General features: G+C 41.4%; 1 protein-coding gene across 1 annotated transcript in view; it reads left to right on the top strand.

The window, feature by feature from the left end:
* Window positions 1-5,648, top strand: part of HUNK (hormonally up-regulated Neu-associated kinase) — an 80,374-nt gene extending 74,726 nt beyond the window's left edge. The window contains exons 9-10 of the mRNA XM_065423285.1: window positions 2,930-3,110; window positions 4,981-5,648. Coding sequence (XP_065279357.1) covers window positions 2,930-3,110; window positions 4,981-5,648 — 849 coding nt within the window. The remainder of the gene's footprint in view (window positions 1-2,929; window positions 3,111-4,980) is intronic.
* The last annotated feature ends 19,897 nt before the right edge of the window (window positions 5,649-25,545 follow it).

Consider the following 25,545-nt stretch of genomic DNA (forward strand, 5'->3'; position numbering starts at 1 on the left):
GGCTGGAATGGTTGTGATGCTCCCCATGCAAAGTAGCTGCTGCAGTCAGATTCAGGTTTAGAGGGAGCTGAAGGAATTCTAGCACAGAGAGATAGTGTTGTGGTCCTATCATAACAATAGACAAAGCCAATATAAACACCAGTTATCTTCTTTTTAAATCTATTGCTGGGATTAGGGGAGATTTTGGGGTTGAGGTCAGGACAGGAAATAGCATAGAATGAGGTAATGCCAAATATTCCCAAGTATACTGGTACAGCTCTTTCATTGTGTGAGCTGGATGTATACAGTATGTTGAAGGCTGAACATTTATAGCTCCTCTGAAGAAAATCTTCCTTTCCTTTTCAAAATATAATGGCATTTGGCACCTTGGGACTCAGGTTTTTTCTTTTTCTTTTTAGAGGAAATAGTCCTAATAGATTTTAAAAATAATTAAAAGACTATTTCCAGCATGTAGCCAGGGTGAAGTAACTCACTGATAACACAGGATGTGTGGATTTCCTTTTCACATGGGTACTTGAGTCTGTACAAGACAGCTGTGTTACTGCTCCATGAAAATGTTACAGCAGCATAAACGTAATATAGTGTCAGGGTCACTTGGAACATATTTCAGAATAGGGCAGAGTTCTGGTTTAGCTCTGTCTGTTGTACTAGACTAAAAATAATTGCCGTATTGAAATGTTCTCGCTGAGGCTGTATCAACCAAAATGCAAATCCTTCCCTCAAAATACCAAATAGCTGTTGAGAGTCTTGATGGCCTTTTTGTGTTGATATTTCACCATCTGGTCCTCTCCTCACAAGTACCTTTAAAAAAATGCTTCTGAAAGAACCCCAGTTTCTGCTGGGCTTGGCATCATAGTTGCAGAGCCTCATGTAACTATTCAACGTGATGTGCAGGGAATTAATGGCACAACTCCCATTGACTTTATTTTTATGATCTATTATTTATATAGTGCCATGTGTGTGCATGGTATTTTGCAGACATGCAAGAAGGCCGGGTGTATCTGCTTCAAAGAATTGACAGAATAGACCAAATGAGAGATGTGCAGCTAAAACCACATTCAATGGATTATCCATGTAGGAGTTAATCTGATCGTTTGCACAGTCCACAGCCTGTGTGAAAGAGGTTTTGTTGCTCGGTAGAGATTTCCAGAGATATCTCTTCTCCAGCCCTAAAAACGTCTCCTTTACAGCTTTTGTAATAGGTCATAAAGCCTAAAGAGTGCTGTTCTTCTGTGAGTCACTGATGCCCTTCCTCAGGAGTATTTAACCTTCCAAAGTTCAAAGGGCAGCGAGCATGGGGAAAAATTTGAGAGCTCCTTTTCATGGTCCATGGATGGCAACAATGAAGTACCTGAGCCATTGGAATGATTAAAATGGACTTTGCCCACCTATTTTCCTAATGTGTTTCCTAATGTGTTGGTCTCAACGTTCTTTGTTGTAATAGCCCCTAGAAGATTTGAAACTAACTTCTGCTTCTTCATCCGAACTGGTTTTCCTCTATTCCATGTGTGTACTGATTTGTTACTGTAGGGATGGCAATGAAATGAGTGCTCAGCTGATACCATTGATTTTTTTATAACAAAATCTTAAAATGGGCCCCTTTTAGTTAATATTTTATCCATCAAAACATATATGTAAAGACTTAATGGGGAAAGAGCTCTGAAGCATTTGTTTAAAAAAAGACTTGTAGTTTCACAGGCTTTTCCGAATATAACAAAAAGGTGGCTAAACAGAGAGTTTATAGCAGCACGAAGAGCGTTGCTTTAAAAACAACACATGACTTTTTTTTCCAGCCCCCTCCATGCCCGCCCCCCTCCTTTCCCCCCAAAAAAGAACACACAGGTCCATAACTGGACCAGGCAAAGTCTTTCTAGGAAAAGTGTAAGATTCTTGCAGTCTAGCAACTAAATCTAAATGTGAATTGCAAATCTGGAGCCTGATTTTCCAAGGTAAAATAGAATCTGCAGCTTCCACTAAAATCAAGGGAGTGGCGGTGCTCTGTGCTTGCAGAATCAAGCCCCATGTGTTAAAAAAAATGCTAATTCATTTCAATTTTAAAACCTAATTTTGAAAATGAGGGTGTTTTTACTTACCTTCTGAGTCCTAAAGCTCAGTATGTGCTTCCCACCCCCCACTGTCAGTTGATATAAAATCATTTGTTTTAAGATGTATGGATCTGTCATGTTTAAAGGGCAAACCCCCAATCATGCAGTGAGTGCCAGTCAGACACACAGAGTTCATTGCAGGATTGGAGCCTACGGGCTTAATTCTCGACTCTCGTTCATCTTGTGTAGACACCTTTCCATAACAGATTTTAAATGTTACCAAATTTTAATTGCAGTGTTTTACATCCTGTTGGACTCATTTTTCACAGGTGTATGTGGCTATGCATGGTGCAAGACAGTGGAGTATCAGGCCCTGAATCTGCAGGATCAGGACCATATACTTCAGGTCTGGGCCCAGACAGACTGTAAATGACTTGGGAGCTTAAACTTCTTTAAAGCTTCATAGCTCACCCTTTAAAATGTCAGAGGAAATACAATAAGCAGAAATCAAAGGTCTTTTTTTATGTTTAAATTTGGAGGCAAATTTCAGATGTGAAAGAGCACAAATCTTGCATGTTCTTACTTCAGCAAGCTCTCCTAGGATTGAGTGGCCTCTGAAGAAAGAGCTTTTCTTTTGTTTGAGGTTCTGAAAACAATTTTCACACTGCATGACTTTTCAACATAGATGAGAGCCATGAAATCATGTTTAACAGATCAGAAGAAAATGTTACACGGAAGATTTAGTTATTTTGAGTAGTCAGATGCATTCCCGTTAAATCTTTGAATTCAGCTAGATAAGCGGTGTTTTTATTTCGTTTTTTTCTTAGGGCATGTAAACTTTCTAAAATAAACCAAACTATTTTTGTTTGTTTTATAACTTAAAGGACAAAAAGCAAAAAGAACAAGAAAAGAAAGGGGAGCTTCTCCACCGCCCAATCCCAAAGAAAATAGAGAAAAATTCACCTTCTTACAGACAGCCCTCCTCCTGCCTTATCGCACAGATACAGAACCCCAAGGCACTGCTGAAAGAGAGAAAAATCACCAAGACTGGTGTTCCTGAGAAAGGTTAGTAAAAGAGTCGTGTGTGTGTGTGCTATCTACCACACGTAGAAGGAAGTTGTAAATAAGAGAGGATTGAACAGAAAAATCATGCTTTAAACACAATTCCCGAAAGACACAATGACAATTTTGGATAATCATGAACTCTTGGTTTTGTGTCTCTTCTGATTTGCCTTGTGATAGAGTTGCCATGGCTTTGTTTAAAGTCTTCCTTCCTCTACACACATAAATGCGTGCAAAATCACCTTTATTTTATACCAGCACTTTAAAAGCAACAGCACCCTCCCCAGCACCCTGCTGGTTTGGTCAGCAGATGAGTGAACCTGACAAAGAGATTTCTTTCTGCTGCCCATGGAATGCAGTAGGAGTGGAGTAAAAGGAAGCAAGGAAAGCAACCACTGAGCCAGAGGAGGAGAGTTTTGGTAACCAAGAGCAGCTGGAGAAAACAGAGGGGAATGACTGGGTGATGAAGGAAGGAAAACAGCCAGCCAAAAGGGAAGGGGAGGGAAAACCCAAACCACAATAAACCCTGAAAACAAAAACAAAGGGAGAAAGCAAAATATGTAAGAATAGGGAGAGAGGTCAGAAAAAGTGTTAATCATGCTGGAGGGGAGGCAAGCCCGGAGAGAGAATAGGTGGGAGGGAGCACCGCAGGGTGTGACAAGACAAAGGAATTGAAGAGAAGAACATTCAATAAGGAAAATGGGATAGTGTGTATGTGGAGCAAGTACTGTGGGGGAGCAGCAGTGAGAGAAGGGAGTGAATAATGTGTTTGGGAGAGGTTAGACCTAGATGTTTGTGGAAACACATATACATTTAAACCTGTGTTTATCACATGCTTTCCAGTAATCTGACATTTTATTCATTTGATTATTTAGGTTTCGTAAAAAAAAAAAAAAAAAAAAGAGTCCAATAAAGGACTGCCGAAATGCCTATTTTATTATTGGGCCAGATCATGAAAACCTTGTTCCGTTTGAATTCAGTCCGTTCTCAGGCAAAATTCCCTCTGAAGTCAACAAATGAAATTCTGCTTCCAGCTATAACTGTGTAAATCTGGAATGCAGTTATTCTATATATAGACCTGTGAAACTGAGGACAGATTTTGTCCAATGGGAGTAAATACTTCAGGATTAACCTTATTATTATTACATGTATCTCTAGGCAGTCAATGGGTAAAGTGTTTAGTTCCTGCTAAGAATCATGCAATGCTCTAATAAGATTAAAAAATAAATAAAAAGGAAATATCATATTTCCTAGATTTTGCTCAAAAGTTCGTGATTAATTCAAACTATTAAGACATCAGCATGTTGTTGCTTATTTCAAGCCCTCTTCTTACTGAGTCAATGCACTTGTCCTGCTACTGAGATCACTGGCAGGTAACAAACCCACAGAACAACCATGTAAGTACAAAATAAAAATCAGAGCATTAGCTCCAGGGCCGCCCGCGGGGGCAAGTGGGGCAATTTGCCCCAGGCCCCGGGCCCCACAGGGGCCCTGCGAGCCCTGGCCCGGCAGCAGTCCAGGTCTTCAGAGGCATTTCGGCAGCGGGTCCTTCAGTGCTGCCGAAGACGCAGAGCGACTGAAGGGCCCCCCGCCACCGAAATGCCGCCGAAGACCCGGACCACCGCCGGGTGAATACAAGCACCGCAGCTCCCCCGCTTTGCCCCAGGCCCCCTGAATCCTCTGGGCGGCCCTGATTAGCTCCTTGATCACTGCACTGAGTATACGCTGCAGGGCCATTTGGTTTTTATGCTGCATCCATCCTGCCGGCTAAAACTTCTGTGGAATGTGAGGTCAAACACCCTCTGCCCTAGGCCAGAGCAAGTATCAGAGAATGTCATTCACTTTTCTGATTTCTTTTCCTTTTGTTCTGTAGATTCTACCGGTGGTTTAAGCCCTTACCACGAACCCATGGCAACCAAGACCGGTTGTGTCACTTCCTGTTCTCTGGAATATCTTGAAATCCAGCCACCTCTTCCAAGGACACCTAGACTCCTTAAGAGGCAAGAGTCTCCTCAGCAAGAGTCTGCAAGCATCAGAAGTCAGACAAAGGATGCTCCTTTGATCCTAAATATTGTGCATTCTTTTGAATCTGTTGATAGAGAGGACCAAATAGACCAGATTTCCCCCTCTCACCAGTATAGAATTTTAAGTTCACCAGTGAATTTTGGTTATAAAAGCTCAAGTGAAAGGACACTGTCTCCACTTCTTCAGCCTGGAAGCGCATCTCCTGCCAAAACTCCAGTTCATGGGACTCAAGTCTCTTTCACATTTGAAGAAAAGACAAGTCCTTTGAGAGAAGAAGTCATGTCTCCCACTCAGCCAGCTTCAAATAATCTCTCCAATCCTTTGGGGAGCCCTAACTGTGTTAAAAGCAGAGGCAGATTCCCCATGATGGGGATTGGACAGATGTTACGGAAAAGGAATCAGACCATGCAGTCAACCACTGACAAGTCGCTGGAAGCAAGAATGCCTCAGTTGCAGCAAATGAATCCAGCACAGATTTCATTTAATGCACCAGATGCTGTGAACGGCCAGTGTTAATCTGACACTTTTGAAAGCCGGGATTTGCGGTGCTGCTTTCTAGGGCTTCAAATGTTATAGAAGAAGAGAAAACTGCAGGCATGTTGGTCTCCCTATATAATATATTATAGCAGCCAGCCTGGCAAATCAAAGGTCTGCTTGTAATGTTTTGATGGGTTCTAGTTATTGAAGTTGAAAGAAGAGGGCCCCACTTATGCTGTTAAGAAAATTTAGCAAAGGTGACATTCATTTGGTTTGACTCTACAGTGAAATGTGTCTTAAAAGATCTACTGAAAATCTGCATAAGGAGATGCTATATTCTAGTATTACATTAAAATTTTTAGCCTCAAAAGAAGAGCAAGCATAACAGCTTGATTCACCAGTGTTACCTGCATTAATAAACTTGCCCTTGGCTTTCTGCTGTCATGACTGCTGGTCCCAGCTAGGAACTGTGATTGAGACTACAGTTGGTCTCGTATCGTACTGACACAAATATTGTTCATGTGGCTGAAGAAGAAGGAAAACGCTAGAGATTGTATTGCTGAGACCAAGAGCTACACTTCTAATTCAAGAACAGGCTCCATCAAGAAGGAAAAGCAGATCAGTGGGAACTTGGATAACAGCATGAGTTCTAGACATTCAGAGCAAGTGAAGGCTTTGATTGTCAAAGCAGATTTTACTGTTAATCTTACAAACTAGATAATAGTTGAATCTTTTTTTTTCTTAAAGAAAATGGTCATTTTATAGGAGATGTTACGGAAAAGAAACATTGTTTTAAAACTAGTTTGGTCAAATTGACATTTTCCTGCTCGACTCATAAGACAGGTCTGCAAGTGGATGATTAAAACAATAGTCAAAACTGTAACTTGGTCATTTAAACAATCCAGTCACCTCTGACTTTTGTATTTGTACTAATTCTATGGAAGACGTAATGGGAGAATTGCATTAACCTCTGTTTTAGCAAAATAGCGTACATGACCGTACATGAAGGCTTCTTTGAGAGACTGCAGTAAATGTAAAAGCATTAAAAGGACACACCAGTGCCATTTCAGACTGCAAGGATGGTAATGCAGTGGGTACCAAAAATTTAGTAGTATTCTGAGCTGTGAAGATTAACTTTCCTAACAGGCAACATACTCTGCACACTGGCATTCTTTTTCTAAGTAAACAATACATCTGAATAAAGGGGGTAACATTTTTGGTTAATTTTTTTGCAAACCATTTGCTATAAAACTTAGACAGTTTAACCAAAGACTGTTTTGTGGTTTGTCTGTACTGTGCTTGCATATGAGTTGTGTGTACTGGACTGTTTGATAACTTTATCACTAACCCGGGTCAGTGGCAGGTAACCAGCCCCTCCACATATAGTCCTTCCCCCAGCCCCTCCACATATAGTCAATGGGTTCTAATGCTTTTTTAAAAGACAAAGCAGAAAAAATAGCAAAAAAATTGGCTCACGGGATTGGTAATGAAATATGGGGACCTTCATCTCAAGATCATCATTTTGAATCCAACCCATATCTTCTTGGCCATAGTTATTATTTGTATTACGGTAGCACTAGAGGTCCCAGGTGACACTGGGGCCTCATGGTGTCAGATTCTGTGCAAAAGCATAGTAAGAGACATTACCTGCTCTGAAGAGCTTTTGGTCTAAATTGAAAAGACAAAGGGCGGGAGGGGAAATAGGAGCACAGAGAGGTGAAGGGACTTGCCCATGGTCACACAGTAGGTCAGCGACAGCCATGAGTAGAAATCTGATGACCTGACACCGAACCCAGGACCCTGTTTTCTAGGCCACACTGCCTCCTAAGTTATTACCCCTGCTTGTTGGCCTATGTGACATGAGGTAATGGTTAGTCCAGCTACTGATGAGATCGATAGCCGTCTCCCTCAAGTAACCCCCACATTGGGAACCATTGTTGGCAATGCCAACAGAGGATCAGGACCTGAATGGGCATGGAGGAAGAAATACCTTCTTACCCCTGGAGATGAGCCATTCAGGTCACAGCTAAAGTTATGTGGTAGGTCAGTATAGGGAGCCTTGTTCTGTTTGATGTACAGAGGGGTCAAGTCTCTGGGGCTGTCAGACCAGCACTAGAAAATATATAGATATATAATGTCTCCCAGATAGTTCAAATGGTATTTTTAAAAATAACTAAAAGCATTTTTACACATTTTTGGGTTTCAAAGTGTCCTATTTTATTTGCATCAAGCACCTGTGCATCCTCTGGGTCCATTTTACTGCTGCCATTTGTGTAAACCATCAGCTATCTTTTTTAAAAAAAACAACAACATACACTAAGAACATGAAAATGCTTGCATTCAAGTCCAGCGTAGTGAGAAGAATCCTTTGCATGCTTCAGAGTTGTGTACCTAAATATGTTGCAAATACTAACTTGAACTATAAACTCAGGTTTCTTTGGAACCCAATAGAAGATTGGGGGAGACAGGAAAGAGAAGTGTATTTTTGTGAACTCACAGTAAATATATGTAAGTAACAGAATGAAAACAAATGTTAAATCTTTTATTATTTTATTATATTTATATAGAATATATGAGTATTACATTGGTAAGCATAAATATGTATCCAACTTAGCCAGCAGCTATTTACCATCAGTCTGCAGTGACCACAGAAGAAAGTTACAGAACTATAGTAGTGTAAATTCCAGGAGAAAAACAACTGATCCATTTTCTCATTCTTTAGAAAAGAATGTATTTGCTATCATTATTAAATATATGTGCTTTTTAAATGAGATCTCAATGGAATGCTGATTTTGTGTGCCAGGCCACCCACCAGCATATGCACCTAAATGTTTACATTGCAAATGTCTACACTACACAAAAAATGAAGGTATCTAGATGATTATCACTTACATTAACTTCACCCATCAAAGGCTTTTGCTTTAAATCCAGCAGTTGACTGGTGCGTATAGGCCCTGATTCAACTAAGAAGCAAATTAAGCACATGCTTAACTTGAATGACATAGGTAGTCTTGTTGATTTAAAGTTAAGCATTCTTTGCTGGATCAGCATCTACTGTGAACATGGAGTAATTGATGGTAAGTCAGTGGGACTACTCACATACTTAAAGTTAGCGTAAGTTTAACGCTTTGCTGGATTGGTCCCTACAGCCTGGCTGTCAAACTTAGTATTTCGTTCAGAATATTTTTTGGTTGTTATTCCCATAACATTTTTTTTGTCGTAGGGCCTGATCCAAAGCCCTTTGAAATCAGTTGAAAATTTTCCATTGATTTCAAAGGGCTTTTCATCAAGTCCATAATGAACTTGCACCATAGCTGAAAATATACAGTACGGTGACTTTGTCCAGATTTGCCTAATCTATAACAATAAATGTCAGATGTATTCAGCAAGGCAGAGAAGGCTGTTTAGCATCTGTTCTAAGGGACTTGGTCTTCACTTTCTCCCAGGAATGAATTCTAAAATACCAGGGAACATGAGTGCTAAAGGAAATGCTGCTATTAAAGCCAACATTGCCTCCATACTTCCACACTTGATGTTCCAGACTTTATCCTTGACATAACATGGCATAATGCAAATTAAAAAACGGATGGCAATCTGTGGGCCAGAGGTTATGGCCCCTGTGCACCACTAAGGTAATCTGCCTTCAAATTCCCAACAGACAGCTGGGTCTGCACCTATGGCTGGTAACGGGAGCCTTTTTGTGGAGGGAAAGGGTGAGGCCCGGGTAGGGCAGAGCATAGTTCCACAATGTTAGGCCACCACTTAGCATGGGGGCCATTAAAGACCTTATGACAGTGGCACATCTTATTGCTGCTTCCTGGCATTGGGGCAGGAGCTGTGACTTAGCATCAGGGAGCTGTAACTAGCTCCTTGACACAGACAACCTCCCCCAACCCCCTCCCTCCCTCCATTTCCTGTGCTGAGTGGAGCTCTTGACACAGGAGCAAATCAACTCCTTACTTATTTCTGGCCAAACTCATCAGGAAATGGGCACAACTCCATTGATTTCAAGTGAGTTGCTCCTGCTTACAGCTGTGGTGAATTTGACTGTCTGGCTGCTCATTTTCTTTAATACTTAGTTTCCTCATCGGGTCAGTTTTCCTTCCCCCCATCCCAACTCCAGAGCACAATGAAACTACTGAGTTCACTGCAGACACCTGTTTTTCCTACTAAACAGTTATCATAGTTCTTTGGAATAAAATATATAAATCATTTGGTATGCAGAAATATAACAATGTGTGGCAAATTCATAAAGCACTTGTGACTCCTATGGTCTGTAAGTCCCCCCTGCTTATACTGTTTGTTTTCCTTCTCTCAGACTGAAGGCTCAATAAGGATAATTCAGAGGAATACTGGGAGCTGGTTTATTTAATGATACCTCTTTTCAATTAGAGAAACGTGCTCCCTCAGCAGTAAATGAGTGTATTATTTGTAGCAGTTTTTCTGCAACAGAGCTTCTTAAGCATTTGATTTGAAAGACAAATGGGTTATCATTTGCACATCTTTCCATGAACATGTTTTCATTACACACAATTGTCTTTCACTATAATGACTTGCAGACTCGTGGTGTGGGGGAGATAGGTTAGATGACTTGGAGTTCTTTAAATATTTAGCAGCAAAATAACCTTCTAATATTATGCATTCTATTATTTATAAATAACACAATTCCAAAGGACAGAAGGATAGAATGCAAAATATGACCTGGAATTAATTTGACTTTCTCTGCTGTGGCTTGCTAATGCTTTGGCAATGGTATGCCCCAGAGAGAAGGAATAAGGAAAGCTGCCTTGATTAAAGGTAAGCTGCAAAGCTTGTTTAAAAAAATAAGGTTAAGATCCTAAGCAGTACCAGAATGATTGTGCAGACTTAGTTCATAAAGAAATATATTTCAAAATTTGTATTTGAATATCAAAATCGGAAAGAGGCAGGGGTCCTGTGGAAAAAATACTATGTGATCATGTAATTAAAGACTCTACCATAATACATACAAACAAGGGGACTGAGGTTGTACAGGCGATCTTAATTCTGGCATTTCCTATCTTTTGAGTGCTTGACTTTTCAACCTTAATAGTGTTCTTTTAACAGAGGGGGTTGTGTGTGAGAGTGTGTGTGTAATATTTTATATGATGCAGAAATCCACACTTATATGTAAGATAAATAGGGCTGTCAAACAATTAAAAATTAATCGCGATTAATTGCACGATTAAAAAAATTAATTGTGATTAATCACGCTGCTAATAATAGAATACCATTTATTTAAATATTTTTGGATGTTTCCTACATTTTCAGATATATTGATTTCAGTTACAACACAGAATACAAAGTGTACAGTGCTCGCTTTAAATTTATTTTTTATTACAAGTATTTGCACTGTAAAAAAAAAAGTATTTTTCAATTCACCTAATACAAGTACTGTAGTGCAATCTCTTTATCATGAAAGTTGAGTTACAAATGTAGAATTATGTATAAAATAAACCTGCATTCAAAAATAAAACAGAGCCTGCAAGTCCACTCAGTCCTAGTTCTTGTTCAGCCAATTGTTCAGACAAACAAGTTTGTTTACATTTGCAGGAGATAATGCTGCCTTCTTCTTGTTTACAGTGTCACCTGAAAGCGAGAACAGGCGTTCTCATGGCACCGTTGTAGCCGGTGTCACAAGATATTTACATGCCAGATGCGCTAAAAATATATATGTCCCTTCATGCTTCAACCACCATTCCAGGGGACATGTGTCCATGCTGATGATGGGTTCTGCTCGATAACAATCCAAAGCGGTGCAGACCGACGCATGTTAATTTTCATCATCTGAGTCAGATGCCACCAGCAGAAGGTTGATTTTCTTTTTTGGTGGTTCGGGTTCAGTAGTTTCCGTATTGGAGTGTTGCTCTTTTAAGTCTTCTGAAAGCATGCTCCACATCTCATCCCTCTCAGATTTTGGAAGGCACTTCGGATTCTTAAACCTTGGGTCGAGTGCTGTAGCTATCTTTAGAAATCTCACACTGCTATCTTCTTTGTGTTTTGTCAAATCTTCAGTGAAAGTGTTTTTAAAAATGAACATGTGCTGGGTCATCATCCGAGATGCTATAATATGAAATATATGGCAGAATGCAGGTAAAACAGCAGGGGACATACAATTCTCCTCCAAGGAGTTCAGTAACAAATTTAATTAATGGATTATTTTTGTAATGAGCGTCATCACCATGGAAGCATGTCCTCTGGAATGGTGGCCAAAGCATGAAGGGGCATACGAATGTTTAGCATATCTGGCATGTAAATACCTTGCAATGCCTGCTACAAAAGTGCCATGCAAATGCCTGTTCTCACTTTCTGGAGACATTGTAAATAAGAAGAGGGTAGCATTATCTCCTGTAAATGTAAACAAACTTGTTTGTCTTAGTGACTGACTGAACAAGAAGTAGGACTGAGTGGATTTGTAGGTTCTGAAGTTTTACATTGTTTTGGTTTTGAGTGCAGTTATGTAACAAAAAAATCTACATTTGTAAGTTGCACTTTCACAACAAAGATTGCACTACAGTACTTGTATGAGATGAATTGAAAAATACTATTTATTTTATCATTTTTACAGCACAAATATTTATAATCAAAAATAATATACACTTTGATTTCAATTACAACACAGAATACAATATATATGAAAATGTAGAAAAACATCCAAAATATTTAATAAATTTCAATTGGTATTCTATTGTTTAACAGTGCTATTAAAACTGATTAATCGTGATTAATTTTTTTAATCGTGATTTAATTTTTTTGAGTTAATCGCATGAGTTAACTGCGATTAATTGACAACCCTAAAGATAAACAGTTTCCTCTCTCTTGGTATCTCTGACAGGGTAGTGGAAAAAAATTAAGTGAAAACTACGTAAGAGATTTTGCTCATTTGAGAAGTATGAATTTTCAAATGATTAGATCAAATGGGTTTTCAAATCCATTTCTGATTTGATCTTACTGAGTCTGATCCAATACCAACTGCAGTCTATGGAAAGACTCCGAAGCAACTTCAATGGGTGTTAAAAAGAGTCTACTGAGAGGTTTGTTTTTTTTTCATTTGACAGATCAATATATTAGTTTGAAGAAAATAGGTGCAGTGTCCCTTTAAAAGCCCATGAAATAGAAGACTGGAATTCTAGCTGTCCCATGAAGATTATATAGAAAAAACTCCTCCAGAGAATATTTTAATGAACATGGGACAGTCTTCCATGCTAATGTTTTAATTAGGGCCTTCATCATAACTATCCCAGCTTCTCTCTCACAGTTTACCAATTACTACATTCCAAAGACCAAGTTAGAAAAACAATAGTGCAAAACAGTTTCGTAGAAGTGAAACAAGTACTTTCCACAGCGTGCTTTCCATAGCGAGAAGTCAGCCACCCCAACAGTAAATTGCTTAAATCACTTGTCCCAGTAGAAGCCTCCAATTTGCTGTGATTTATGGATTAATTAGATTTTACTTTGAATCCCATGGCTACTGCTAAAATCTTCAGGCTTTTTCCTTACGGTTTAAGGCTTAACTTCTTAATAACCACACGCATGACGTAAGCCTTCTTATTTAGTAACTTAGGCATTCAGCAAAATTACAAGTTACAAAACCAGCTTTTATTTTAAATCCTTTTTTTTCGATGATGTTGATGGGGTTGCAACCGACATTCTAACTTACCCAGCTGTTAGTTTTATCAACTACGTTTGGCAATGAGAGAAGGAAGAAAGCATAGGTGTCTCTTCTATTGTTAGGTGGGTGGTTAGTGTTAGCTTTCAGCTGACTGTGGGGCTAGTTCTTCAGGCAGGCAGGGTTCCTGGGCCATTTGAGATCAGGCTTGAGGCTGGACTGAAGGCAAGGTCCAATTGTGAGCTGCAGGTTTTGTTCTGTTATGTGGTGGTAGGTCCCAGAGGTGAGGATATCAAATTAGACTCTAGTGCTCTGTGCAGCGACTAAAATTGGCATTGTGGCAAGCAAGTTTCATATATGTATCTCAATAATTTCCATATGAACTCTGCACTGTTTACAAGTACTTCCCTAAAGCCAGCCTTGCAAACTCAGCCTGAGATCTGAAAGCCCAACTGAATTCTTTCCTCCTCATGCATTAGCAGCAGTAATAAAGATCCCTCAGTCCAAGCTCTTACATCTATGCAGCAACCTCCTTGACTTCAATGGGCTGCACAATTCCAATGGCAGGGCCAATTTTATTGATGATGGATTTATTGATAAGGATTAGACTCCAGCTAACTCTCACTCTTACCTGTTAGCTCTGCAAGTTCAATGGGAGTAAACATTTAATTGTCCCTGAAGGCAGCACTCTGAATACACAAAGGAGATGATCTGATGAGTAAGAAGGTGCTGTTTTTACAGAGTCTTTCTAGAGTAGAGCCACACTTTAAGATGGCACGGTGTGCATACTTGTCAGTAACTCACCAAGAGTCACCCATCACATTAACAGTATCAGTAGTGCCTAAGGGAGAAATGGAGGCCAGCAGAGAAAAGTTAATGAGTAACACCTCCCAGAGAGGCAGGCATCCAAGGGGAAAGGAAAAACCCTTTCATTTATTGCTGAGTGTAAATGGCATCAGGATATGACCTGCTGCTCTGAAATCGCTGCTAGTTGATGACTTTATTAGCAAGGGGAGAAGTAGGTCTGTCTGGTTTGGGCTTATTTTCTGTGTGCTAAGTGGAAAAATCTAATTTTAACCCATCCTATGACAGGCTTTGCTGGACAGGTCCATATATCTTGGTTGTGGCTACGTAAATCAAAGGCACAGCAGGATCCGTCTTAAGGCATATTATAAACCCAGCAGAAGATGCAAGTTCTGCTTTCCCACTGGTTACTGTACTGGCTACTAACTTGTAGAAAAAGATTGGTGTCATTAACAGAGAAACCCTTCATATCCATAGCAGCAGAGTCAGAACAACAGATAGAAGAAAGGAAAATAATATGGGATTTGCCTCCTCCAACTTGAGGTTTTCTTGACAGTTAAGAAGTGGTTTGGTTAAGATCTCTCTGCTTTGTCTTGGGCATTGAACTTTCCCAGCCAGTCATTACGTTCCAGATAATGCTCTCTCATCGGGTCATTATTGCTCATTTTAGTACCAATTGTTCAGCCTTAGGGGCAAATCTTGCCCAACCCTGCCTGGGTGCACATGGCTCTCAAGGTAGCAAAGCTATGTGGAGCCACTGTGCTGGGGAGTTAGGATGCAGAGACTGCTTGTGCAAAGAGATTCACATACCTTGTCTACTATGGAGCTGTGCTTCATTGGATGCTTAAAGTATAGTAATATGCGGGGAAGGCGGTGGATTTAGGGCAGGATAAGGGTGTGGCCAGTGGATCAGAAATTATGAGGTTCCACCAACTAAAAATCTTCCATGTGTGAGATTAGGGAGTATAGGTACCATTAAAATTACGGGAGTTCTGAGGCTGTAATAGAGGCTGCAGAATGACTTCAACTGGGAATTCCATCACTGACAGAGTTCCCCTGTGCAAAATATGTTCACTTAGGTAGGCTGTGCACAAGGGAAAGGATTTGATGTTTAGACAGTGGGGAAAAAAACAGTGCTTAAAGTGAAAGGGGTTGCGGACTCAGAAAAGAAATCAAGCTGGGTTGCTCAGGGACGCACTTTAAGCACTATCTTACCAAAGTTGCTGCCTCCAGTTTATGATAGAGACCATGCCACCTTTTTCAGACCACTTTAAGCACAGGAAAAGGATCCACATTATAAAGATACTGGAACAAATTGCACCCTGATTCATAAACTGTTCAGCTCCACGATAGTCAATGGACGTGCATGGGGTGTAAACCAATTTAATCATTCTCTTTCTTATAATTCAGATGGGCAACATAATTCTGTTTGCCACCCCAGTACAACCATAATAAAGAAAGCATAAAGGCCCAGAACCTCAAAGATATTTAGGCATCCGACTTCCATTGATTTAGGCACCTAATATCTTGAGGACCTGAGCCAAAGTGGCCACAAGCCAAATAGAAATGGAAAACATACATGTTTGCATGTGTCACAATGTAGATAACAGAGTTAAAGAAAGTTGATCTTCGTCTTAACCTGCAGCCCTGCTGCTATCCTTTTCCTGGGTTTCTCTTAAACCAAGACTGTTGATCATATTATTCCTTTATATTTAGGCTTGCAGGTGACCTACATTAGGACTGAAACCAAGGTTGGGTGAAGGGACTCAGATAAAATCAGAACTGACCCAGCTCTTCAACCCAGATCCAACCCTAACCTCTTCTGAGATTTGAAAATGTTTGGTTGATGGTTTTAATGTTGTGCCTCTGCACGTATAGGAAGTGTTCAAATACCATGAAGGGGTGGGCATCATGTGAGATTTCTCAGCCTCATATTTCAGACACATAAGATTCTAAGAGTTTGGATAAGCATCTACATTTTGGGTGCTCTTCTGAACCATCAAAGCTTTTGAGGTTTGCTGCCTATTGCCGAATAAAGCCAATGGGCCAATTTCATTACTAGACTCACATTGAACTTGGAGCAGGACCCAAAGGGATGGGAGGCAAAGGTAGTTTTACACCTCCTTTACATTTACTTTAGTCTGGGATTGCCCGGTGACTGATTCAGCCCCTACACAAGTCAGAGAAGCCTTGTAGCTGCTCTAACTTGTGCCTGGCTGTATATGCCCCAAGGGGCCTTTACAGCAACCAGAGCTCAGCATAGCCAGACCTCAGCAGTGCTCTGACCATGCCCCTTTACATTCAAAGCTGTTATGTAGATATGGTGGAGCCTCTGGGGGAAATTCTTCTACAGTGGGGAAACTATCCAAGGATTAAATGAGACCCATGTGCTGAATGAGGCCCAGAGTCTTCAATAGTATAAGGCTAGTTCATTAACAGACTTCAATAGTCCCTTTCATAGTCATCTATGTAAACATTGCATCCCTGAATTTATTTGGACCCTTCTGTATCTTTTCACTGGTTGGATAAGTATCCCAACTGCTGGCAATGCTGCGAGTTCCATATGTTATAGTGATGATGGCTTTACATCAGAAGCACCTGCTTATGAAATGTTTGACTTACATAGCCATGGGGCCTTTGGATGCATTTATTCATCACCCTTGCCTGTCAGACTGTAAATTCAGCTGTTCAGAGACTGCTGTAGTGCAGAGGGGATTCATCTGCTTTTCATACACTGTAATGCACATCTAGAGCTCTCCCACTCCTGCGGGTCATATGTCAGATTTACTTGTCTAGAGGGGGATGGGGAGGTGGAGGACTTCCTAGTGTGTTTAGCATGATGTTTAAAATTTACTGGCACAGTAAGTCACTAATCTTGTAAATCCTGTGGATGTTCAGAATTTTCTTTAGCTCAGACATGAGCCTTCTTGTCCAAATGGAAAAGACGACACATTTAGCTTTAGTCTCCAGAAGGACAGTTTAAACTGCTTAGAGCTGATTACAGTTCTGCAATGTGCACTCATTGGCAACAGGCTGACTTTATGCTCAGGCTGAGGCTGCAGGAAATAAGTCAATTTCAAAGTTAAATTCTAATCTCAGTTCTCTGTCATACAAAAGTATGTTCACATCAAGCTTTGTAGTTTAGATTCCTTTCAGGAGGAAACTCATTCCCCTAGCTGTAGGTGGAGAGATGAAAGATTCTACTGCCCTAGCCCCTGAGTTAAGAGGTAGGCTGGCTGGTAGTCTGAAGTTATAATTTAGGCATGGGATGGTGCTCACTGCATAGTCATGTGTGTAAATGACACCAAGGGGACCAACCTTCTCAGTGTTTTTCTGGGGAAAGATTGTATCCTTGCATTTTGGACTTTAAACTAGATTCAGGGAAGTGCTGAATACTTCCAACTCCCACTGACTTCTGCACCATTTTAGATCAGGCCTTGAATGAGCAGCTAATGCCTCACAGAAATGATTCTGCCTATGCACATATTTTCAAGGGGATGGGGAAGGGAAGAGAGAATTTCTCCCTTCATTTGTTATTACTAAGATCACCTGCATGAAAGCAATATTCTTGTTTCCTAAGAGCTCATCTGGGCTGCATATTAGCAAGTTGAAGCCCTAGTCCTCTGTTTGTGACATTGCAATAATCTCCATAGCAATTCACTGTAATGTCACAAACAGAGGATTATGACTTTGACAGGTCAATAAAAAGTAGGAGTAGAACTCCTAGGATATAAAGCTCTAGAGATGGGTATCCTAGTGTCAGAGATAGGACATTCTGCAGTCTTTGTGGAATAACAGTGTATTTCGTTTTCATTCTTGCTCTATTTGTGCATCTTGAATTTGGTTGAGACTGTCAAAGCATTAAAAAAAAAAAAAAAAAAAGTCTGACACTGCCATGGAAACTTTCTTCACACCTTGAGGTACTGATTTCACAGAAGGTGACACTTCAGCCATCTTTCATGTCTACTGTACCTGTACCAAAAGCCTCAGTATTGAAAAGGCCGAGACTGGCAACTCAGGAAGAGACTAGGCTTCCCTAGCAGGTACTGAAGTAGAAGTTTAAACTTCATTCTAGAAAGTAAGGGCTTGAAGCCCATCTAGGTCCACTGGTCAACTAGTGGTTTTGTCTTGCTATGATGAGCACTTCATTAGGATGACTGAAGGACAGTAAATCAATAGCCATGAGATCTGTTAGAAAGCAAAGAAGTACCTTAAATCTGTATCTTTGTGGACTATCTGGGAAAGCATAGAGTCTGCGTATTTCGACAGCTGCCTTTCACTACAACATTTTGATTAGGTATTTCCCACTTCTGCTCAAATTGTGGCTTCTGGGATGTAGCCTGTTAGAAAAGTGTCATTTTTGACAAGTCCAGTTAAGTCCTTATTCAGTTACTTTTGACACTCTTTGTATGAAAAAAATCAAATCCTCAGCATACAGCCAGATTATAAAACCAATTAGTTACTTGTGCTTCCCATGCAGAAGTGTAGGGTTATACTGTGATTATAGAGGATTATACTGTGGCTCTAGTTAAAGGGACACTGACATCCTTGAAATACTCTTTAAAATGTTTTTACACTAAGCTTCCTTACTAATAAATCCCTGAGAATTTAAACAAAATCGGTTTTCAGATCAAAATTTATCTCTCCAAAACTATACAAGTCTATTGTTGTGATTATATTTTTTGTGGAAATAAGAGCAGACTTACTGGTGTCTTGGTCCTTCCTGATTCCCACGTAGCAACATGGTGGCAGCACCTATGTTCATATACTAGCTGGAAGGATAATGTGTGTTTGTGTTCTTTTAAAGACAAAGTAATTGATACATTGGAGCTGCTACCATGGCTTCAATGATGCTAAAGCCTTATTGATTGTATGGCATTTTTTTGGCAAGTATTACTGTAACCCACTGGTGTGTTAGAGGTCTCCCTGCGTGCTGCAGCTAGGGTTGCCAATCTTGGAGGTTTCATCACATGATATAATCTTTAATTAGAGAGTAATCTTTAACTCCTGGAGACTCCAGGACAATCCTGGAGGGTTGGGAACCCTAGCTGCAGCCCCAACTAGCAAGCTTTAACTCAAGCTATAGCAATTCATGCTTTTGGCTCTGGAGATACTTGCTTCAGTCCTTGGTGTGTCACCCAAGATGGCTGATGCCACATTAACAAGTGCAAGCATGCAGGTTTTCAGCTGTTTTATATATATTCACATTTAACCTTCAACCAGTAATCATTTTCAAACTTTCTGGCTCTCTACCTATTCTCCCAGGACTTCCTATACCCCAGTACAGATTGATTCCCTTCTCCTGGCAAGTCCAATATCCACGCTTCTTCAGATACCCCTCAAATCCCAATTTCCCTTCATCAGCATTTTTCAGTTTGGTACCAATACTCACCCACACTCCTCCTTCACCAGGCTCCATGCAGTGGGTCCTGATTTCCTCTTCCTCGCACTTTCCATGACCATAGAGTATTATATATTAATTTCCACCAACCAAGCGCAAATTCTAGCCCCCATCACCAACCATCAGCATTTCCCAGTCTTCCAACCACTACTCTCAAGTCTCAAAACCGCCTCCTTTAACTCCAGGAATCAGATTGAGTCACAATTGTCTTCTCCCTCAGCTTCCCTCAAGCCCCTCAAGACTTCTCTTCCTGTCCCCCAGCAATACTTGATTACATGTGGATAAATACAACCTAGTGACAACCCTGTTAACATTGAGAATGGCCTACACTGGATGGGCTGGGTCTATATTGCACCAAGAGAGTTCACTATGGTGCTGACTTTGCCTTTGAAGGCTTGCATTCCACTCCAGTTTCACCTTTGCAGGTTTGATTTAATATCTAGAGGGCAAATGCCTCTTCTCATCCCCAGAGGTGGTGCTACCCCATTGGGGACCTTAAGCAGGAATATTTTTGGGCCCTCTCCCCACACAACACATACTAAAAAAGCGAATAGGGGGCTCCTTTGAGCTGCTCAGGGCCCTAAGCAATTGCTTAGTCTGCCTATGCCTAGTGCCGGCACTGCTCATCCCAGTCCCACTCGCAAGAAAGTCCATGGCAAAACTTGCATTGATTCCAATGGAAGTAGGTCATCCCATCTGTCTTCCATGCAGTCTGTAAGATCCTTGTTAAGAGTTCCTCTTCCATATTTCTCCCCAATTTATGTTAGTTCTCTGTAAGTAAGTCACAGCCCATCAGGAGCTGCTGTGGGGATTTAAGATGTCTTCTGGCCAGTTTTGCAAGTAAAATTAAAGTAATGTTTCTTCTGGACACACACAGTAAGCTTAAACTAAGTCTTGCTCGTGCCCCCTACATTAATCATCATGCCCCTAACTCAAATGAGTGTTCTGATGTTGAGTCATATAACTGTATATCTTCAGTTAGGAGCCCTAGCTTCCATTAAAATGCTTCCTGTAGCCGTGTTGTGGCAAGGGGACTCTGGAAACACGCACGTGTTCTGTTCAATGGAATTCTTTCCCCCTGGTTTGCTCCTGTTATATACAGAGCACCAACAGTGTTCTAGGTATTGTACCGGCAATGTGAAGACAGAGTCAAAGTCCCAAAGAGGTGGAACTCTAGATGGAGAATGTATGAATGGAAGATGATGGGAAGGGATGCAGGAAAGAGCAATGTGAGTAAGCAGTGAAGCTTATCATGAGTCTTGCTTGTTACACAATTTGGTTATTTCCTATAATCTATCTGGTGATGAGTGAGGGAAAAAGGGTGGTGGGGTTTATAGGCCTTCTGGGAGAAGTCTTCTTTGAGTTGTGACATGGAGGAGTGGATGGAAGCATGGCAGACAGACTCAGGAAAGGGGTCCCAGACATAGGAATGGGTGGAGCAAAGAACCTGAGGGTGGGGTAATGGTGACAAGGGATAAGAGTGTCAAGTATCAGGGGGTAGCTGTGTTAGTCTGTATCTACAAAAACAAGGAGTCTGGTGGCACCTTAAAGACTAACAGATTTATTTGGGCATAAGCTTTCGTGGGTAAAAACCTCGCTTCTTCTGAGTTTTTACCCACGAAAGCTTATGCCCAAATAAATCTGTTAGTCTTTAAGGTGCCACCAGACTCCTTGTTGTTTTTTTAAGGGATAAGAGTGAATACAGACTGGAGCTAAACTGTTGAGGGTTGTAAGGGTGAGGAGTGGGGGATATTAAATTTGATGCAGAAGGTGGGTATGAAAGAATGTAATGAGGACCTGGACATCGCCAGAGCAGCAAACAAGATTTGTATGGTCAGAGTGTAGCCACTAACCAAGCGTGGCTTCTAACCAGCACAGCAGTAATATCTTTAAGATTGATGGATGCCATCTAACTAAGAACATAGAAAGAAAATATTGAAAAATATTGATATAAATATGTAAATAAAACAAAGAGCCTGTTTTCCTGCATGTGGCCAGGATAATTAACAAAAGGGAAGAAATTCTTTTCCTGAAAAGATAAAACTAAACTTTCTCTATATAGGTTTTTCACAATGGGCAGATACATCAGTAGCTCTGTGAATGTTCCCCACCCCTTCACCCCCCAGAGATCTTTTGTGTGGCAGAAAGGGTGGGTTTGCTTCACGGTATTGTGCCCAAGAAACATTTGCAACGCATGACTGCTTCCTCACTGTCCTTTACGTGAGGGCTGGCTGGACATGCATTGAATGCTGATTTCCAACAATCCCCCCTTTAATGACTATTTAAGGGAGCAGCATGGGTTTTACTGTGCAATAAATGTCCAGTTTACGCATTATTCTCCTGTCAAGTGTCCGCCTCCACACATCAGCAGAAAAGTTACAGGGACCGTGCTGGTTTATTGGCAATGAGCTGCCCTTCTCAAGTAATGAAGCCAAAACTACCAAAAGAACCCTTTCTCCCAAAGAGTAGAAGAGTCCAAGTCCTTGCTCCCTCCAGCATTTTGGAATAACAAGCAGGAGAGCAGGACTTTCTTTCTTTTAGACTGTAGATACATCCTCCTTAAAATCAGGCTTTGGGTTTGTGTGTGTGTGTCTGATCATTACAAAAAAATTAAAGTAACAAAAACACTATAGCCAGCTCCTCAGCTGATGTAAACTGGTGTTGCTCTATTGAAGTCAATAGACTTCAATAGAGCAGTTGAGAATCTGGTCATAGAGAATGACATCCATTATTTCACAAGGGAGGCAATTGCTGTTTCAATTGACTTTAATGCAACAATGCTGATTTACACCTGCTGGGGATCTACCCATAGAAATAGGTCGGGATTTCAACATTTGGATTCGGAATCAGATCAAAATCCAAACTTCTCCAAATTCTGGGCTTGATTGGGCTATGAAGTTCTGATTTGTTCCCTCCCCTAAAGAAACGAAACAAGAAACCGACTAGATTAGATTCAAGAATAGACAGATAAAAGGTACATTGCTAAAAGAACAGATACAAGAAATTGTTGACCATGTAAAATAAAGAGTAGTTTTCTCTTTATCTACATCTTTTGGTGTCTCCTTTCCTTCCTTCTCTCCCTTGACCTTGGTCTGTTGCCATTATTTGATATTTTTATCTGTTTAATTTACATTGTGAGCTCCTGCAGGGTAGGGTCATTGTCCTTGTATATGTCTAAAGCACCATGCTGGCTAATGGAATTGCCAAAATCATAATAATGAGCAATTTGAGTATCCTAACACTATTATGTAAAATAAAGACAAATCTTTTTCCTAACTTATAAAAATAATGTCCAGCTGTTTGTCTGGATGTACTGCACATATATGAAGCCAGCTACTCCCACAGATCTGGTTGGATTTAGGTGAGTGAGATGTCACCTAAATAATATATTTTGGCAGATGTTCCTGTAATCTAAAATAAATAAATACAAAATAAAAAATTCGGACCACAGATTTACTTGATTAAAAAAAGATTTAAGACATTTTTGGCACTTTATCCAACAGGATCAAATGTCAACTGTTGTGTATGAGACAAGGTGGGTATCTTTTACTGGACCAACTTCTGTTCATAATCTTGTCTCTCTCACCAACAGAAGTTGGTCCAGTAAAAGATATTACTTCTCCGACCTTGTGTCTCTAATATCCTAAGACCAACACAGCTACAACTACACTGCATAAAACTGTTGTGTGTGGTGACTGGCTGAATAACTATTGATGTCACAATGCCACCACCCAACCAAAGGGTTGTGAATTGGGGGCCATGAGCCTCAATGCACAATTGATTGGGAACAAAGGGAGATAAAGCAGGAAATGGAGGAGGGGAGAAGTGAAGGAGAAAAGGGAAAGAAAGAGCTGAAAGAAGATGACAATGATGCCGGGGGGGGGGTGGGGGGGGGGAGGGGAAGGAGGAAGGGAGTGAAATGGCACCAGCTGTGAATGTCCAGAACTGGGTAGGTTTGGGGTAGTATCACCAACAGTCATGAGCTGCAAACTTGCCCCAGCTGAAAAGATTGCTGGAAAGCTGAGATGAGGGCAAGTACTTGGGAGCTTGGAGGAGGGAGAGGATACTTACTGTTCTGTTGCTAGGTGATGGATTTCTTACCATGCTAATAACAATAAATGATGATACTGATGCTAACAGAGCACCTTTCATCTGAGAATTACCAAGGTTTCCACAGACATCTATGTATTGTTATTCCCGTTTCCCAGAGGCACAGACAGGGCTGAATTGATTTGCCACAGGTCACGCAAAGCAGCAGCATAGATGGATAAAAAATTGTCCCATTGTGTTCTATTAGGTCATAAAACCTCCCTCTTCAAGCAATCCCTTCTCCCTCCCTCCCCTCATCAATCATCCTCAGGCCCCTCTCTTGCCACGTTGTCCTGTGTCTTGTTTGTTTCTCTTGTCACATTTGGATTTGTATGCTCTTCTGGGCAAGAAGCGTGGCTTTTCTAGGATTGTAAAAGGCTGGCATGGGTGGCAAGTGACTCTTTCATTTGGGGAGGCTGGGTGCGCCCGGACTGTAGCCCTGCCCCAAGGCCCGCTCCGCTCGGCCTCCCCCTCCCCCATGCTCCACCCCCAGTTCCGCTGGGCCTCCCCCAGGAGTGGGGCCTTGGGGTGGAACATGGGCAGGGCCCTGGCTGGGGCACCCACCCTTTTGGTGGTGGCACATTCCAAAGGCAGTGGGCCAGCTGTTTGGGGAGCTTAGCCTCCCCTGGCCTCTTATACCCACTGCCTAAGAAGGCTTGGTAAATGTATGGGCCATATTGTGCTGTTTCTGCTCTGGTCTGAGTGAGACATAGTGTGCAGCTGTGTCAGCTCCCCCACAGGAAGGGCTCTGGAAGGGGTTGGGTCTCAGGGAGTCACAATCCCTCCCTTAGCAGCCTAGTGCACAGGCTGTCTCAACCTTTTTGGATGGTGCAACCTGCTCCTTGCTGTGCACAGGCCCAGTCCATGGGTTGATGTGAAGAGGGGACAAGGCTGTGGCCCTGCCACCTCCCTACTCCCACTTTTGGGGTGATCCAAAGGAGCAGGTCCTGTGCTCCACCACACACACGGTGATGCTATTGAGATGGGTGCTTGAATGGGCTGTGAAAGGGGGAACAGACTTCTTGTATCTCCCCCACACACACACTTCTTGTTACCCTCATGCTCCTCCTGTGTAAGGGCCTGTGACAAGCTGGCCTTAAATGCTTGCCTAGGGCAATAATAACTGGCTTACCCTCACTTCCTGATCTATGACAATAAATTGTGTTAAGTACCCCACTCCCCACAAATATGTTTTAGTATTTGCTGGGAAAGCCTAGGGCCTTGGCTACACTGGCGCTGTACAGCGGGGCAACTTGCTGCGCTCAGGGGTGTGAAAACGCCCCCCCCCCCGAGCGCAGCAAGTGCAGCGCTGTAAAGCACCAGTGTAATCAGCGCCTGCAGCGCTGCACGCTCACTCGCAGCGCTGCAAGCTACTCCCCTTGGAGAGGTGGAGTACATACAGCGCTGCGAATTCCCAAGTGTAGCCAAGGCCTAGGAGACTCTGAATTGCCAAAGGGTATGTGATTTCAGTGTGCGGGGCCTCTGGCTCATTCTCCTGTGAACTTGAATTAACCAGTTAATCAGCCAGTTATACTCATCACACTTGTAAAATGCTCAGAGATTGCAAAATGAGGAATGCAAATTACTCCAACTCCCCAGATAACAACTCTCCCTGGCACTCTCAGCTACTCGATGGCACTGATCTTTCGAACACCAGGGCTCCTAAAACATGAATAAATAAAATACATGAATCTATTTTCCATCATCATACTCTGTGGATACTATAAGGGGAACATAAGGGAACCTAAATATTAGGCCATTAGAACTACAAAAGTGATTTCCACTCCTTCTTGTCAACTGTTGAGAATAGTCCACTTCCAACTTAATTGAATTGGCTTGTTAGCACTGACCCCCCACTTAGTAAGGCTGTGTATTTATACCTCCCTACTGTTTGTTCCACGCCGTGCATCTGATGAAGTGGGTTCTAGCCCATGAAAGCTTATGCCCAAATAAATTTGTTAGTCTCTAAGGTGACACAAGGACTCCTCACTGTTTTTGCTAAATATTAGAGCTGC

The sequence above is a fragment of the Emys orbicularis genome, chromosome 1, assembly GCF_028017835.1.
Source record: "Emys orbicularis isolate rEmyOrb1 chromosome 1, rEmyOrb1.hap1, whole genome shotgun sequence".
In the NCBI taxonomy this organism is placed as follows: Eukaryota; Metazoa; Chordata; order Testudines; family Emydidae; genus Emys; species Emys orbicularis.